The 17,123-nt window shown below is 34.7% G+C and overlaps 1 protein-coding gene across 1 annotated transcript; it reads left to right on the forward strand.

Moving 5' to 3' along the window:
- The first annotated feature begins 7,870 nt into the window (after window positions 1-7,870).
- On the forward strand, window positions 7,871-16,911 carry LOC125672666 (uncharacterized). The gene is made up of 7 exons (XM_048908867.2): window positions 7,871-7,978; window positions 9,323-9,413; window positions 9,729-9,793; window positions 12,252-12,524; window positions 12,791-12,926; window positions 15,107-15,221; window positions 16,087-16,911. The coding sequence occupies exons 1-7, from the start codon at window positions 7,948-7,950 to the stop codon at window positions 16,396-16,398; spliced, it is 1,023 nt and encodes a 340-aa protein (XP_048764824.2). The 5' UTR covers window positions 7,871-7,947; the 3' UTR covers window positions 16,399-16,911.
- Window positions 16,912-17,123: the final 212 nt, after the last annotated feature.

Consider the following 17,123-nt stretch of genomic DNA (forward strand, 5'->3'; position numbering starts at 1 on the left):
CTTTTTGAACGTGTTTAAATTATTGAATGAATGGTGAAGATAACTAACAGTGGCCAATCTCGTAACTCCCAGAAGCAATAGAAAACAGAGCTGGGCAAACACGGACCCCTGGAATACCATATGTGCCTAGGAGGAGTAAGCATCCCCTGTCGACCGATCACACCCGCCATGAACCCGGAGTTATCGTTAGTCACAATCAGTGTGCCAAGAACGGTCTAACAATATTATACTGAGGGTTTCTTTGTAATGGTGTTAAATCTTTTAAGTTTAGTTTCCCCTGTCTTTATTTAGTCCAACAATGATGATGCCTCAACCAATCGACACATTCTTGATCAAGGTATGCATTTTGATATCAACTCGATTATACCCGAAGTATATACTTATATAGTGTTCGTGGAAGAACAGCAAAGTGATGTTTACAACATTTTGAAAGGATCAGAAGACCGAATGTTGAGGATGGGGAGCGCAAAAAGTAGTTGAAACGAAAAGATTTTAAACCATACGTTAGTGGCATCAGAGGAATACCAGTAACCACTTACAGAAAACCAAAACGAAAACGTACAGGAGCTATACTACTACTTTAAAGAAAATAGAAATATTAAAGAAATATATAAATGTTGTGACGCCACTTCCTTAAAATGACTTTCAAGTGCTTAACGAAATGCCTGAGTTATTTTATTGGCATGCGGCGCTTTTATTCTTTGTTGATTTGTTTAACGTTGTTTGAATATTGTATTTACTCATATCCGTTTACCTGATCAGGATGTAGGGCTCACGGCGGGTGTGACCGGTCACCAGGGGATGCTTACTCCTCCTAGGCACATGATCCCACCTATGGTGTGTCCAGGGGTCCGTGTTTGCCCAACTATCTATTTTGTATTGCTTATATGAGTTATGAGATTGATCATTGTTCGTTATCTTCACCTTGGATCAAGACGCAAACAGTTGCAGGTGTAGTGTCACATATTTAGACACGCACAGGGTCAACAGGGTCGTAGCAATAAGGGTTTGCTATATTGCCAACGCTAACTGGGACCTTGCTTTTGATATATCGTCCGAAAGACCAACGATTCTCACTTCTAAATGCAGAGTATTTTACGAAGGGGCAATTACTGCGCACGACCTTCCGGTCACCATGTGAACTTAATAGCCGTTTATCCTTCTCTAAAACTCTTGAATATGTACATATATTTGTTGACAGTCCCGATTTATGAAACATGTCAAAATGGTGTAATTGTATCTTTCCTCGATTTTTGAAAGTTTGATTAAAAAGTACAGCAACACGAAAGGTGAAGATAACGAACAATGACTAATCTCACAAATCTTATAAGGAATACAAAATAAAGAGGTGGTCATACACGGACCAATGGATATATCATTCTTTAGAATTCATTAATGTTTTGAAAATGTTATTTAAGAATTGTGTATAGAAATATGGAAAAATCCACCAATGACTATGTCCTCATGTGGATAGCGATATCAACATTCATATTTTTGTTGCATGTATTACTTTCATAGAATTGATATCTCTTGGAATGTATCAAAAATGGATTAAGTGCGTATGATTCATACTTTGCATGTTTCGTGATTTCTAACATCCTTATTTCTATTCACATATCTAGAAAAATCTGATTTGGAACATATCTTTAGTCAAGAGGAAACTATATCTATTCCTATGGTTCTTTCCCGCTATTGAATACGATTTTAATAAAATCTGAAGTTACGCACCTACTGTTCCTTATAAAACTATATTAAAGTACTGACAGAAGATAGGGGCTTCGTAAGGTTTTTGAAGACCCGTGTGTAGCCCCTCGATAATGCTGGGCAGGTGAGAACCGGGACTAATATAGGTTCTGAAAATCACATTTCCAGGGCGAATTGATAGCTGATATTTGGTACGATTGCTTGTTGTATCCTACTTAATCCATCTATAGGTTCAATTATTCATGTGTAATAATTATGAAGGAGTTTTTATGAACTTCCGGTTACTGATTTTTTGTTTACCTGCACAAAATCACTCAGGTGTAACGAAACTCTCAGTTGCAAAGGAGTCACGCTCGATGGATTTAGAAATACAGGTTTGGCTAAAAGCTATATGCAGTATAGCAAACACATTCTAAACCACGAAAAATCCAAAGAAATCAAAACATGAAGGAAGGAAATGCAAATGAGAGTAATGATGACAATGATGATAATGATGACAATGTCTACAGTACCCACGCCTCAGAGGAAATTGAAAGCGAGATAAACACTGAAATTAAAGAACAGTTTGGTCAATATGATAAGGACACGTTCGTGCAGAACCTCATTGAAAAGTATGATGACAACCCTGAACATATCAATGAGATACGGAAAGGTATGTACGACTATGCAAAAGCAAATTTTGAAGAATTTCCACCAGGATATTTGACTGAACGTAGAAAAGTAAGAACAGGAAAATCCCTTTCAGAGAAGTATGCTACAGATGTATATTATATCTACGCATTTGGAGAAGGTATTGTCTCAACATGCGAGTTTCAAAAGGAATTCATGAGTAGGTACAGACTTAAAAACCGTGTATGTATACAGGAGACCAGTTTACATACAGATGACAAACAGGTGAACAGTGACGCAACAAGCTTTTTGTTTTCGGATATTGTGGAAATTCTGGAATCTGAGCTATACCCAATAAAAGAACAATTATCGGAAATCACAAAGGTTTTCGTTGCAGAGCTGAAGTCGACGAACAGTGAATTACGACTCCTCCGAACAGAAAATCAGCGACTTCAAGCAGAGATATCATCATTCAACGAAGAAGAGTGCCGTCTAGCTAACTCAGAATCCCAACTGAAGTCGGAAATAAAGTACCTGAAACAAGAACTGAAAAACAGTGAAGAAGATAAAGGACTTAAGTCAGATATTATGAGAGAAATTAAGAAAATTCAAAGAAACCAACAGACGACTCGGAAAATATCAAGTCTTGCAGTTCAAGCAAAGTCTACGAACCATGCGGACATGCAAGCAGATCCTATACAACTATCTTGGGACAGCAACAAAGACGCCGGGCCTACATGCAGTAGGGAAAATACACAGGATGATTGCGATACCAACATGGATCATTCAAAGATTGGGACTAATTATACATTCCAGTCTGCACCCACAATAGACCCAAACGATTATTCTCCAGCGTCAAACTCTGACGATAGCATTGATGACAGCAATCTTCAGAATCAGCGAACTACATATGCAAGCGTTGCATCCTCAAAGAAAGTAGAAAGTGCACAAAATTACTATAAAAAAGAAAACATCAACTGGGTACATAAAAAAGAAGAAAACCCCAGATCTAAATCAACGTTTACGGGTTATACATTCGTTCGAGGAAAACGGAAAAGCAGACGTATTATTTTGGCAAATATCAAGGCAAGAGGAACATCTTATGAAGAGGTGAAAGATGACATAAAGGAATGGTGTGATCATCGAGACGTAAACATTCATGGTATTTACCTCCTTGCACATCATTCAAAGAGGAAATTTCCAACCTTCGTTATCCGTGCCAACATAGACGAGGACGATTATGATAAACTCAGGAATCTGACTTTTGGCCTAAAACAATCTCTGTTAGAGATTGGATAGCCCGCCAGGAAAACAACGATCATGCAGACATGGGACGTTCAGAAGACTGACTATGAATCCGTTTTTTCAAATAATAACTTTCATGATATTATCTTGTTGGAATGTACACGGTGTATTTAGCTGTTTACCTGAGTTAACAAAAGTAGCGTCTTTTTCAGACATAGTCTTTATTTCCGAGCATTGGCTTTGTAAGGACAACTTATCAATTCTAAATACATCTTTCCCAAACTCCATATACAGTATTGCTACTCCTGGTATTTCTAAAAACAACATTACAAGAGGAGGAATCGCCTTTTGAATTCGCAAATCCACTGAATTCAATATTCAGGGTGTAAGGTCATATAGTGAAAGAATTATGAGTATTAAGCTCGCTTATGGTGCAAATGAACTGTTTATAATTGGATGCCTTCTGCCATCTACAAATGTACATTTCGAAGAATACAAAAATGTATTATCAAAAGTCTTCGATTTATTTGATGAACTGTGTGAAATTGGACCTGTACTTATTTGTGGTGACTTCAACGCTGACTTTATAAACAAAACCACGAGCTCGAAGTCAAAGCTTCTTACAGAACTAATGCATGACAGAAACTTGTGTAGTATATTCAAGATGGAAAATCAATACACATTTCAAACAAAAGACAAAACTTCCAAATCTATCATAGATTACATTTTAGTTCCTGAATGGCTAGAGTGTGAAGTAAAGTACAAGGACATCTTTAACGACTTCAAATATGAAATATCAGACCATTCACCTCTACTTTGTGAAATAAATACTTCAAATATTTTTCAACTTCTGCCACCTGATATGTCAAGAAATATTCCTAAATGGTCATCTGCTGATCCCAAAAACCTTAAGAACTTTACAGAAACAACCCAACATCTTTTGAATAAATCCAACGTAACTAATCTTTCCACAGATGATATTGACCAACACCTTGTTCACATTACTGCCTCACTTCTATCTGCCGCAGACCAACATATACCATATGGAATATTTAGATCCCATCCCAAACCCTACTGGAAAAGATCAAACCTACAAATTGTTCACTATGAAATGAGGTGTGCGCGACGAATATGGAAATCAGAAGGATCTCCCAGAAATAAAGAGAGCACATCTTATGTAAATTACAAAACCCAAAAAAGGATTTTTAGACAACAACACAGACAAGCAAGAAAAGACTGGAATCTTTCAATATTTGATGAAATAGACAAAGCTGCAGAAATTGACATATGAACATTCTATAAAACAGCATGGAGAAACACAAAACGTACTTCAACAGCAATTCCACAAAAATTAACTTACAACGGTAATACAGCAGACGATGTCAAAAGCATATGTAACTTATGGAGAGACTCAGCTCTGACCTTGCTGAGGAAAAATATGTATCAGATAAATTTGATGACGATTTCAAGCAAAACATTGATAATAATATTGAGCGCATAGAAAAGGATATCAACCTTCAAAATAAACCTTATCCAAAAGAAGATCACATAACTCGAAATGATATTATGGACCAAGTGAAACACCTCTCTAAAGGCAAGGCTCCTGGACCTGACTTCTTAACAAACGAACATCTTATACACGGAGGAAACAAATTGATTGAACATGTATGCCTACTCTTCAATAATATATTGGAGTGTAAATATGTACCTGAAATGTTTAGAGTAGGTAAAATTATATCGATATATAAAGGTAAAAACAAGGATAAATGTAATCCTACAAACTATAGAGGTATCACACTTACTTCTGTAATTAGCAAATTGTTTGAAAAAATACTTTTGTCAAGAGTTGAACAAAGTTTTACACATAATAATGTGACTTTTCCACACGATTTACAGTTTGGTTTTAGATGTAAATATGGAGCGATTCCAGCTTGCTTTGTTTTGAAAGAAGCATTAAATTATTATATCTCAAGAGGTTCACCGGTTTTCTGTGCATTTTTAAACAATGAAAAGGCTTTCGACCGAATATGGCATAATGGCCTTCTGATTAAATTGTATGATCTGAATATTGACAGTAGATTATGGCAAATTTTAAAATACTGGTATAATGATAGCAAATGTTTTGTATCTTTTGGAGGTCTTAATTCAAGCCTGTTTAAAATATCTCAAGGTGTAGGACAAGGAAGAGTGCTGAGTGCTTTTATGTTTCTTGTATATCTAAATGATCTCTTGCATGAACTGTGTAAATATAATTATGGACTAAGACTTGGAGATGTACATATCCCGGGTATTTTTTTAGCTTTCGATACTGCACTTACTAGTTATTCACCAAAGGTCTTACAAAATATGTTAAATATTGTCGAAGAATATGCTTACAAAGGGAGGCTACATTACAATCCATCTAAAAGTGTTTTTGTTACATTCAGTAAATCACAAAAAAAGGAATACTGTATTACTCTTTTTGGTAATGATATTCCTCAGAGTGACTCAATTGTATACGCTGGATGCCTTTTACAAGGAAATATGAAAAATGATAAATTAACAGAACGTGTATGTAAAACTGCGAGATGTAAAATACATTCGTTATATTCAATCGGAGTCAACAAAACTAGATTACACCCAGCTGTATCTGCTAAAATATGGAAAAGGATCGTTTTGCCTTCTGCCTTCTATTCTTGTGAACTCTGGCCGACTTTATCAATTACTGGAATTCAAAAGCTTGAATATATCCAAAAACACTTCTCTAGGATCGTGCAAGGTTTTTCGAAATTCTCACCTTCACTTGCAAGTATATCGAACCTTGGACTTTGGACTATACAAGGCTATATCGATAAATGCCAACTGCTCTTTCTTGGCAGACTCTTGAGAGCGAACCATGCCTCTATTTTTTCCCAAATATATCGATTTATTACTGACACTCCTGTATCTTCAACGTTTTCACCAACTAAGACTTTATTAAAAACAGCAGAAAAATATCAACTCTCTGACACTATGAATTCCGCAACTGTCTTCAACAAAAAAGAATTTTCAAAAATCGTTGTGAAAACAGAGGAAAGGCAATGGAGAGGTGCATTATCTGCTGATCCATCTCTGTTTACATTTGGAAAAATCCACACAAGATTATGTCCAAACAAACTCTGGTACCTGGTGAAACGGTTGCTATTTAATTTTCTCATACAGCTTTCATCTATGAAAATCGTTTCTAAATTGTGCTCATTCTGTGACAAATATTCGGATAACTACAACTTGCACATTCTCCTCGAATGCTTTTACACATTAGATGATAGGCAATGTCTTTTAGAAATGATATTAAATATTATTGATGTTCATGAATATGTTCGTTTTGAAAATCAGGATACAGAAAAACAATATCTATCGTTACTGGGTTGTATTGATGAAACTAGTTTTAATGACATATCCTCTTGTAAATGGAAAGAAATAATGCTGTGTGTTGCAACGATAATATACAGAATAAGAAGTTGCTTTATTGTAGATTGCCGAAAGTTCTAGATGATTTGTTACCTAAATATATGGTTATATATATTATAGACATGTTACTTATATTCTCCACTATGTAAATATGTTCTATGTTTGATACATGTAATTTCCACAAACTCTCCATTAAGTCGGAGGAAATAAAGAATATCTTATCTTATCTTATCTTATTTGTCAGAAGGAAATCTACGTTTCCAGATATCCAAGTCAGGCAATCGCTATAACGCTCCATGACAGTCAGTATGAAGATGAATTATTTAATAAACTTATTATGAAACATGGATATTCTTTCCACAGTAAATACACACTCGGTTACTACAACATTCTTACACAATTTGTTAACCTCAAATCGAAAACTTGGACATCTCAAAGGACATGTGGGCTTTGGACCACTGGAAGACTTAAATGTGTCTTTTCTATGAATGTTAACCTTAATATTACATGTATATGTAGTATACAGGTGAAGATAACGAACAGTGATCAATCTCATAACTCATATAAGCAATACAAAATCGATAGTTGGACAAACACGGACCCCTGGACACATCAAAGGTGGGATCAGGTGCCTAGGAGGAGTAAACATATCCCCTAAAGTATACATTATCATCTGATAAATATAGACAAAATACACGACTTACTGTCCAAATATCTAGTCTTATACGAATCTTCATTTTGCATTACGCATAAAAACACGATAATCCTTGAAACTATTAAATGAGTGTTGTATTGTGAGGAAGTATTCAGTTGTTAATGACACTTGAAATTTTCAAAAATGCAGAATTTACATGTGATGTTTTTAAGGGAAATAAATGAAAAAATAAATGTTACAGTTCATTCTCCACAGTGGATTTGATTCAGAGAGGGATAAAAGTTAGGTCAGGAACTTGGATAGACATGGAACTGTTTCATTGTCATATTATTCCAGGTAAGATTTATATAACATATTATGAATATTCATACCGATACGCCTATTGGCCAATCTGTAACTAACACATTTTATACACATATTTATATATAGATGGGTTATGAAAAATCAAAGGATGAAGGTCTCATTTCCAAATAAAATAAAATCACCTTGAAAATTTTAGATACCCCTCGGTAGAGTAGATGGTCTGACGGTAAGTTAATAGATATAATGTTACCCCTTTTGTTCGACTGATGACTAGAATATCATTAACCTTCATAGAAAAAATGGTTTTCAGTAGTAGATGACCGCTACAGATTTCAAATCGAAAGGTCAAAGGTCGTGAAGGCTTTTAATTTGTGTATGGTAATTATTATCGGACCTTAAATCTTTTTTTCCAGAAATAGTTAATCAAAGTCATAAGTCATAATTAATAGAGGGAGAGGTTTGTGTATGTGGAAGGAGATGTGCAACGATCAAATTGTGGGGTCAATATTCATCTTTTTATAAATATAACTCATTTTAAGAGAAAGGCACACACACACAAACATTGTGTGTGTCCTTCTCTTTGACACCCGACTTCGGTTTTTTCGGTTTCATTTGAAGGAACGCCCCATTTAGTCTCCTCTTACAACAAACAAGGCATACTGAGGACCTATTCTTACCTGGATTCATACCTATTGTTAGACCGTTCTTTACATACTGATTTTGATTACGGACTATTTTGTTTACCAGATCAATATGTAGAGTTCACGCGGGTGAGACCGGCCGACAGGAGACGATTACTCGTTTATTCATCCTATGCACCTGGTTCCTGTCAAGGGATCCGTATATGTCCTTCTCTTAATTTTGTATTCTTGACAGGATATTTTAGATTGATTACTGTTCGCTATCTTAACTCTTCAGTTTTCATCTTTTGGACATGCAAATCTTATACTTCGTCAGTCTTAAAAGAAATATTTGTCAGACTCCATTTTCTTAATTGAAGGAAACGGGGTATGTAGTCTTTTACTATTTTATTATCATACCAAACCTTTCAAACCTAAATTGTTTTTGTTCACTACTACTGTTCAAAATAGTGCGGCGGATACAATATTACAAAATAATAAATAATCGCCATTGTAAAATAATAAGTATCTCCGGATAATTGTACGTGCCTGGTAAACTTTCATTTTTATCGGTACTTCACATCTGTTGATTTCCTTTAAAATCTTCTATATTGATCCACAAATGCATCAAATAAGGCATGAGCTCAGATTTTTAGAACACATTTACAGTAATTCTTTTCTTTCATATCAGTAAATCAAGTGCATATTCTTTAGAAGCAATAACAAAATAATCATTTGCGCTGTTCATTTTATATAGTTTGCACACTGTGCATGGTCTTCATCATGGGGGTGTCATTGGTTTACAGTTCAGAGTCTACTGCACAAATGTCAACTGTAGTAAAGTATAGGTAAGTCAAAGAATTATTTTCACTTTCCATTCATCAGTCGTGTTTAGCTGAAGGTTTTCCGTTACTGATTATAAACAATAGAATTTTTATTTCTATGCTCCCCTGTACATCTCAGTAGGAAATTTCGAATATTTCATATACAATTACAAAGAAGAAACCATTACATGATATTTAATATTCGCTTCCCCGTATTCACGACTAGATTGTGTTTGTTTCTGTGTTAAAGTTAAGGAAAATAAGGAAAAGTCACAATTGATCAGAAAATTAAATCATTGATTTTAAACTCGAATTATTCGTATTTATTCTAATTTGTAGGATTCAACAATATTGCCAGAAATTGAACTTCACAACGACCAATGAGGACTGTGGTAGCTTGGTTGGTATGTAAAACGATTATATTGAGACTTTTGAAAAATCTGTATTTCTTTAAAGTTATTCCACCCATCTGTGACGTAATCAGAATTTGGAAAAGCAATACGCCGGTTTCGAGATACACCCGAGTTATTTCCCTTTGGATAACTATCGTCGATAGTGAGGTGCGAAACAGTTTGTTTACACTCGGGAGTGGAACTACTATTCGTCACTGCGTAAGTGAATTTACTCAGTAAGTTTCTCATACACTGTTAGATCACCCAAATTCGACTGATACACAAACTAAGTAAGTTATAAGTATTTAGGGAGTAATTAAAGACATAGAATTCTTATCATATCACGTTATTTCGTTGCCTATAAGTCCATATCTAAAATATTACTTGCAAATATGACATTGTTTTTATGATTCGACTTTAGTAAAACATTTCTTTCGATAGTATTTAGTACTTCCCACATTTACATATTAAAAGAGAAACCGCTTTTAATACATTTCATCGTCTTCCTCGCTGACTTCAGGTCCACTCTGTCCCACTCAGTCATTCAAAGTTCCACTAAATGCACATCCTACACAGAAGAGTTCGTATCTAGTAATTGGCGTATCTAAATTCATGCATGATAGTAACAGAAGTTTTGTTGGAGTCTCTTCTGATACTTATTGTAAAAAAATCTTAAACATGAAATACCTCAAAGGTCTAAGTTATATATGAATTATCAACGATATCTTTCAAAATTTTGAATCCAAGGGCAACAACTCTGTTTTCTGCTAATACTTGATCAAGTCCATTATGCGATTGGGTTTCTTTTTTTACGGGCATTTTGTATATTTTTGTAAAGAAACAGTTTCATTAAATTGTTATGAATATTACTACACCGTTATAAACAGTTTTGAGAAATTTTGATCATGCTGTTTAAGGAAAATTGCAATTTTCTGACGTTGATATATACATGTAATTTTGTTAATGTATTACATCCTAAAAATACGATGGCCTATATATCATATTTGATAATTTATCAGTTTTAACTTCAATCAATGGAAATCAATGCGCTTTATATACTTCTATCAGATAATGATGGGAGCTTGGTTTAATTAATAAATTAATAAATACACCATATGAACGAGTTGGACCAACCAAAATATCAAAATACGCCATTATTGATGTTCCATTTATCTCATATGCCTTCTTTTTGCTTCATTTTGAGATGATCCCTAGTATGGTAGAAACAGCTGATTGAATTTGTTTTGAATCTGTGACTCAGGCATCGTACTTAATCTTCCTTACGTGGGAAAAAAACAGTGCGCTTGTAATCGATTCATGTATATTACAAAGGGCATTTTGTATGAAAGAAACCATGGATGAAAATTGTTTTAGAAGAGATTATAGTTTATAATCAATAATGGTTTTGCCATTCCAACAAAATAACAACTATTCACCGAGTATTTATATTTTTGGATGTAGGCTTGACCTCCTGATAAAAGTTTGAAATCGCTGTCTGTTTGAATGTGCAACAACGATGAATGAAAATAATATTTGAATGCAGCGTTATTAAAATGCTCCACAATTTACAATGAAAAGTAGACGTGTTTGGTGTATTTGGATTTTATTCACGTGGTTTCGTTGGATCTGAGGGCGAGAAGAAATCCTGGGGCACTTAAGTAAATAAAGATGTTGAATTTTTTTTTACATCCAATATGGCTCCAAAAGAAAAGAGACTGTGCTTGTGAATGCTTGGTACCGCAACAGGTCGAGGTACTTTGGATTAGGCTTGTTCCGTAGGCGGTTGATTCCTTCCTATTGATGCTAGTGCGGACATATCTTTGTTTTCTTATCGTAATTTTTCAGTAGTTATATTGATCGGTAACTTGCATTATATGTCAGCGGGGGCAATGTAATTTTGCTATAAAAGAAATTCTAAGGAAATACAGAATAATAAGCTAGAAGCTTTATTTCATGCATCGATATGCATAAACACAGAACATATGTCATCCAAGCGGGGACAGTGTCAAACGTAGTTCGGACCGGAAGTGCCTTATCAAACGGGCGTGTGATAAAGCTAATGCTTTATCTCACTTGCAATATACACCACATGTATGAGATAAAACACTGTATAAGATCCCGGTTTATCTCAAGCACACAGTGCTAACGTGATGTTAACGTAGCACATATACAAATTAAGTTATCTTGTTAGAGACTTACAGTGGATTATACTTTTGAACGCGGCGCAGATTACGTACTATTTTTTTTCCTGCTGTATCAGTAGACCTACCTACATACTTAGTATTTACAAACCTATATATTGGGGAAAGAAAAATGTTTGATACCATTAAAATTAGCACAGTATTAACCAACATATCAAAGCATTGATGTTTTACAATGATGTAGAAATGAGCTGAAAAGAACTTTATATCTGCGAAGTGATTTGCTTAGAAACTTGAAATGTAGTTAATCAAACGGTGTATATTTTCAGATAATGTATCGAGAATTATGGAGGCCTGCCGAAAGGAAAATTACAGTAGCAGTTGCAACGTGTATACCAACCCAAACGATGAGAGTATATTCTTTTGTATGAAAACTGAAGGAAGTTCACAATGTATTAACATTCTCTGTAATTTAACATTTAAAAGAGAAACGGATCCCAATCCAAGGGAAAGAATTGACACCGATACATTAAGTCCAACCTGTATATATAAGTATGCTACGATGGAATCCAAGGATTGTGTCACCAGTTCGGGTGATGAAGGTAATACCGGATTTGTTTTCCTGTGCATACAAGTTTTTCATAGCTATATAGTAACTCGAAAATTGCCATGTTTAGTAGATGCAAACGATAGCAATATTTTTCTTTTAAAAAAATTAGTTTATATTATATAACATTAGAAAAAAAAATAAGATTCAATGGAACAATAAAAATGACTTCGGTTGGAGCTAGTATATATCCAACATTATAAATATCAATGTCCGGTTTTCAGTCTGAATTTCGTAATGATATTATACTTTAATATATAGAAAGGCGTGGACATACTGAAAGAAGCCAAACAAATTTAAGCGGAAGAGGATGGTCTATGTTATTAGCAGCGTTCCTGGCCGGAGTAATGGTTTCCAGTATAATTTTCTTTTTGAGAGATTGGATTCGCAAACGATGGTAACTTTAGAAAAATCAATATTGTAAAAGGCATATTCTGTTTTAGAAATTAGAAACATTCTTTCAGATAAGGTTCACGAAAAATGAAAACCAGCCTTATATACTCCACCTAAGCAAACCAGAACGATCAAATTGACTGCAATTCTACAGAACCAATGTAGAGTCAAGATATCTGCAAGAAACATGGTGCTTCTTCCAATTGTTCAATAAAACGGCGATATATTCAAGTTTGCAAACTTCTGATGACGTTGACGCCCGTTAACTTTTTCTCTATCTAGCCGTAATTACGTCCATTGAGTCGCATCTGGTTCGCTGGGAGTACTGCCTCTTGTTTCCGCTTTTCATTTCACATATTCTATCGATATCGATGTAGCCATAATCTTTCACCATGGCTTTTGACATTCTATGGCAAGACACGTATGTTTACTACTTTTTCCTGATGCTCCAAATATCGTTCCATCAAGGGTTCATTAGAGGTAGATGTAATTTCAGTTCCTTATCTAAACCGATCAGCATTTGTAGCCCGACCATTGAATACGAGGCACCACCTCCGGGGGTTATGGGTATTTACTAGTCTCTTCAAAGATCTCAACATTTCTAGATTGCTCCATCTCTTCATAAACTCTATCTACTTCCTACTGGTATATTTTCCTCATATCGACATGTTTGAATTTTCACTCGTAGTGGGGCAAATGAAATTATTTCTTTTCATTTTTTCTTTCACATTGATAACATTTGATCAAATACACGGATTCTACATAAAAAATCCCCACTTGTCAGTTGATGACTTTAGGATATCCTACCCACCAAATGTACGAGTACTCACACGGGAGCTATCAAGGCAATGGTGATTCATTTTTGTCATCAAGTATCTAATATCGTCTGTATGTGTACCCCATTTGGACATGTTTTACATGCGTAATGAATGAAAGGTCTTGTGTCTTTCGTTTTTTTTAACCTACTGCTTAATTTTCACAAACGACTAATCAATTTTTATATGCAAAGCGTCTTGTTTCTGATGATCTGGAATACCTGTCCCAACATCTTAAATGCATGGATGATCCCCCTTACTTGTATTTGCAGTCCGTTTTGTGTATCGTTTTCTCTTATCCAATATTCCGATCATCTTGCATCATCTCTTTAAACTCCAATCGTATATACACTGTAGGGAGGTGGGATAGTCCTATCGGTATTCACATGCCAGCTAATAATGTTTACGGTTTTTTGTTCGTTTACTATGGAGCAATGAGATCTGTTTGACGGTTTGTAATGTGGTGTGGAACTTTGAAAAGAGGAATTCTATTCTTTCACCTTATTTTGAACATGAACATTGATAAAAACATGTCGATGGTTAGAAATATGCCATCATAGATGAAGCAAACATGAAAATAGATTAAAATAAGGAATATTGAAGATTCCATGTGTTTAGATATAGTTAGAATATCAAGTAATCCTACCAATAACGGTCTGTCACGTATAACATCCATACATTGTCAAAGGTTTCCCATTTTAACAGACTGGTCGCTATCTCCGATATTCGCTATTCACAAACCGCTCATTGAGATCATCTCATATTTGAAGTCATATATAAACTATACGCTATATGTATTATCAATTTTTATTTTCAATCATATTTCAATTCGACATATCCCAACGAACTAGAAATAAAATACACCATAGAGTCTCCCACAATAACAAATGAAGACAACAAACGGTATAACGAATACATAAAACAAGAGAAGGAAAAACACGGACCCTTGACATACCAAAGCATCACATTCTTTTTAAATCGAGGCAAAATACAAAGAGATTAGGTTGAAGTCAGGATTTTACAAATTCTATGGTCGTTATAATTTGCAAATACACTTTGTCATTGGGACAAATGCTATTTGAAGTATTTAATGATAATTGGAAGGTCGTTCTTCAGATACCGATTTTGTTCATGGCCTACCTTGTTTACTTGATCAACATAGAGGGCTCATAGCGGGTGTGACCGGTCAGCAGAGTGTGCTTACTCGTCCTAGACATCTATTACACCTTTGGTGTTTCCAAGGCCAGTGTTTCCCCAATTCACAATTGTATACTGCTTGTGAGATTGATCTCACTTTGCAATATCCATGTCTTCCGTAGAATCATATACAAGGTGAATGTATGGGTTAATTAGTTTCTTTTCAACATAGGAACACCAGACACTCTATAACTTCTATATCTGTGCAGACCGAGGACTCCCACGTTACCAATGCTGGATATTTAAATGCAGTCTATACGGACATTTCAAATTTGCAAGGAGAAGAGGTAAATCCTAATATTATTAAAAACATATTACTGAAATTCCGGCAGTGAGTAAAATGAAAACCATGCAATGAAATGACCCCCTCCGCTAAGAAAATAAACTAAATATATTGCAAAGATCGATATTATCTTAGCCCACCAAATATTACTATGTATTTTATTGCAAGATGTTATTCCCTTTCTTGACTTTGAAATACTAAAGCTAAATGTTCCTTTGATACTAGTTGTCAAAAAAGAATAACGGGGTTAGAGACTTTAAAGCCAATTTCTATACTAGCAAGTGCTGTGTTCTCTGTTACTACGTCATACCCAGTGACATATCTGTGCATATTAGATTTGAGAAAGAATCTGAACAATTAATTTTTGTTTCTTTTCTTTAGTTGTTTAGAACCTTTTTTAGTATTCAGAAATGCAGTTGGTAAAATCTACGTTATCTGCCTTACCTAACACCCAGTTTGTAATAAATATAATGAATCTAAACAATATCTTATCCCATACCACATATCAAATCATTTCTCCACCAAAATGAAAGTCCCATGTCAAAATAAATGTAGAATAGGAAGAGTGTGTATAATAGTATACACATGTACGTCTTCCACTACAGTTTGATCTAAATCTTTCATACCCAAAGCGCCCGATTCCTGAACAAAACATAAACAAATCTAACGTGTGGTTATTATTATGACGTCATATTCAAAGTGTTAAATAGTAATCTCAAGAATTGTATTAGGATTTTATGATATAACATGAAGTCTTCAGATACCATAATTAAAATTTAACGCATCGTTTGAATATTTTAATGCGGCTCACCTTATAATGTAGATTAGTTTTTCGAATTCGAACTTCCTTAGTTTGCCTTTGATTTCAGTCCAGCAATGATGATACCTCAATTCTTGATCCAGGGATGTGTTGTGGTATCGATCCGGTTATACCCGATCTATACAATTATTCAAGGCCCGAGGAGGAACAGAAGAGTGATGTTTACAACATTCTTCAAGGATTAGATGAGGGAATGCTGAGTATAGGAAAAGCAGAAAATGAAAAGACCTTAAACGATGCGTTATTGACATCGGGTGAACAGTCACTCCTTACAAAAAAACAAAGCGAAGACATGCAACAATTATACTTCTGTTTGGAAAAGAGAGAAGATGCCACGTTATTCAATGAAACGCCCTGTTAAAGGACAACATCCGGATTGGGATTAAAATTCATTTCCTTAAAATTAATTTGAAGTGCTTGAAAGAATGCTTAGATTATTCTAATGTCCTGCAGCGGTTTTTGTTTCTATGTTTATTTGTTTAACGTCCGGTGGATATCTTATTTACTCGTATTAAGACGTCAACAGCTGCAAGTGTAGTGCTGAATATTTATACTTGCGCAGGATCACCAGGGTAGTAACAATCATTGTTTGTTATATTACCAACTATAAATGGAATTTTAGTTTTGATGTATCATCCAAAGAGCCTCAACTTAAGATCTCACTCCTAAATGCCTAGTGTTAGGCGAAGGAGCAATTACTGTCCACGACCTTCCGGTCACAAAGTGAACTCCGTAACCGTTAGCCCTTCTCGAAAACTCTTAGATATATACATTAACTTCTTGACATTTTTTTTATGAAACATGTTTGAAATGTTTAAATGTATCTTTCCTCAATTGTTTTAATTTGTTTTATTATAAAGTGCAGCAACATCAATTATTTTCAAAATTCATTGATGCCAACATTGTTGTGAAAATGTTATGTTGGATTGGTATACACAAAATAAGGAAAAAATCACGAATTACTTTTCTGCGATAGAGGCAATATAAAGATGCGGTTTATATTCAATTAATATAAATGTAAATGAATATAAATATAAGAATTGAACAGTATTTTAGATCTCTTCATGGTCAAGGTGAACGGATTTG

The sequence above is a fragment of the Ostrea edulis genome, chromosome 7 (assembly GCF_947568905.1).
Source record: "Ostrea edulis chromosome 7, xbOstEdul1.1, whole genome shotgun sequence".
Classification (NCBI taxonomy): domain Eukaryota; kingdom Metazoa; phylum Mollusca; class Bivalvia; order Ostreida; family Ostreidae; genus Ostrea; species Ostrea edulis.

Coding starts and splice junctions, on each gene's coding strand:
- LOC125672666 (XM_048908867.2), top strand. CDS start 7,948: ATGGAACTGTTTCATTGTCATATTATTCCAG. Junction 7,979..9,322: donor TCATTGTCATATTATTCCAG/GTAAGATTTATA, acceptor CATTTTATATAG/TTTGCACACTGTGCATGGTC. Junction 12,525..12,790: donor CACCAGTTCGGGTGATGAAG/GTAATACCGGAT, acceptor TTTAATATATAG/AAAGGCGTGGACATACTGAA.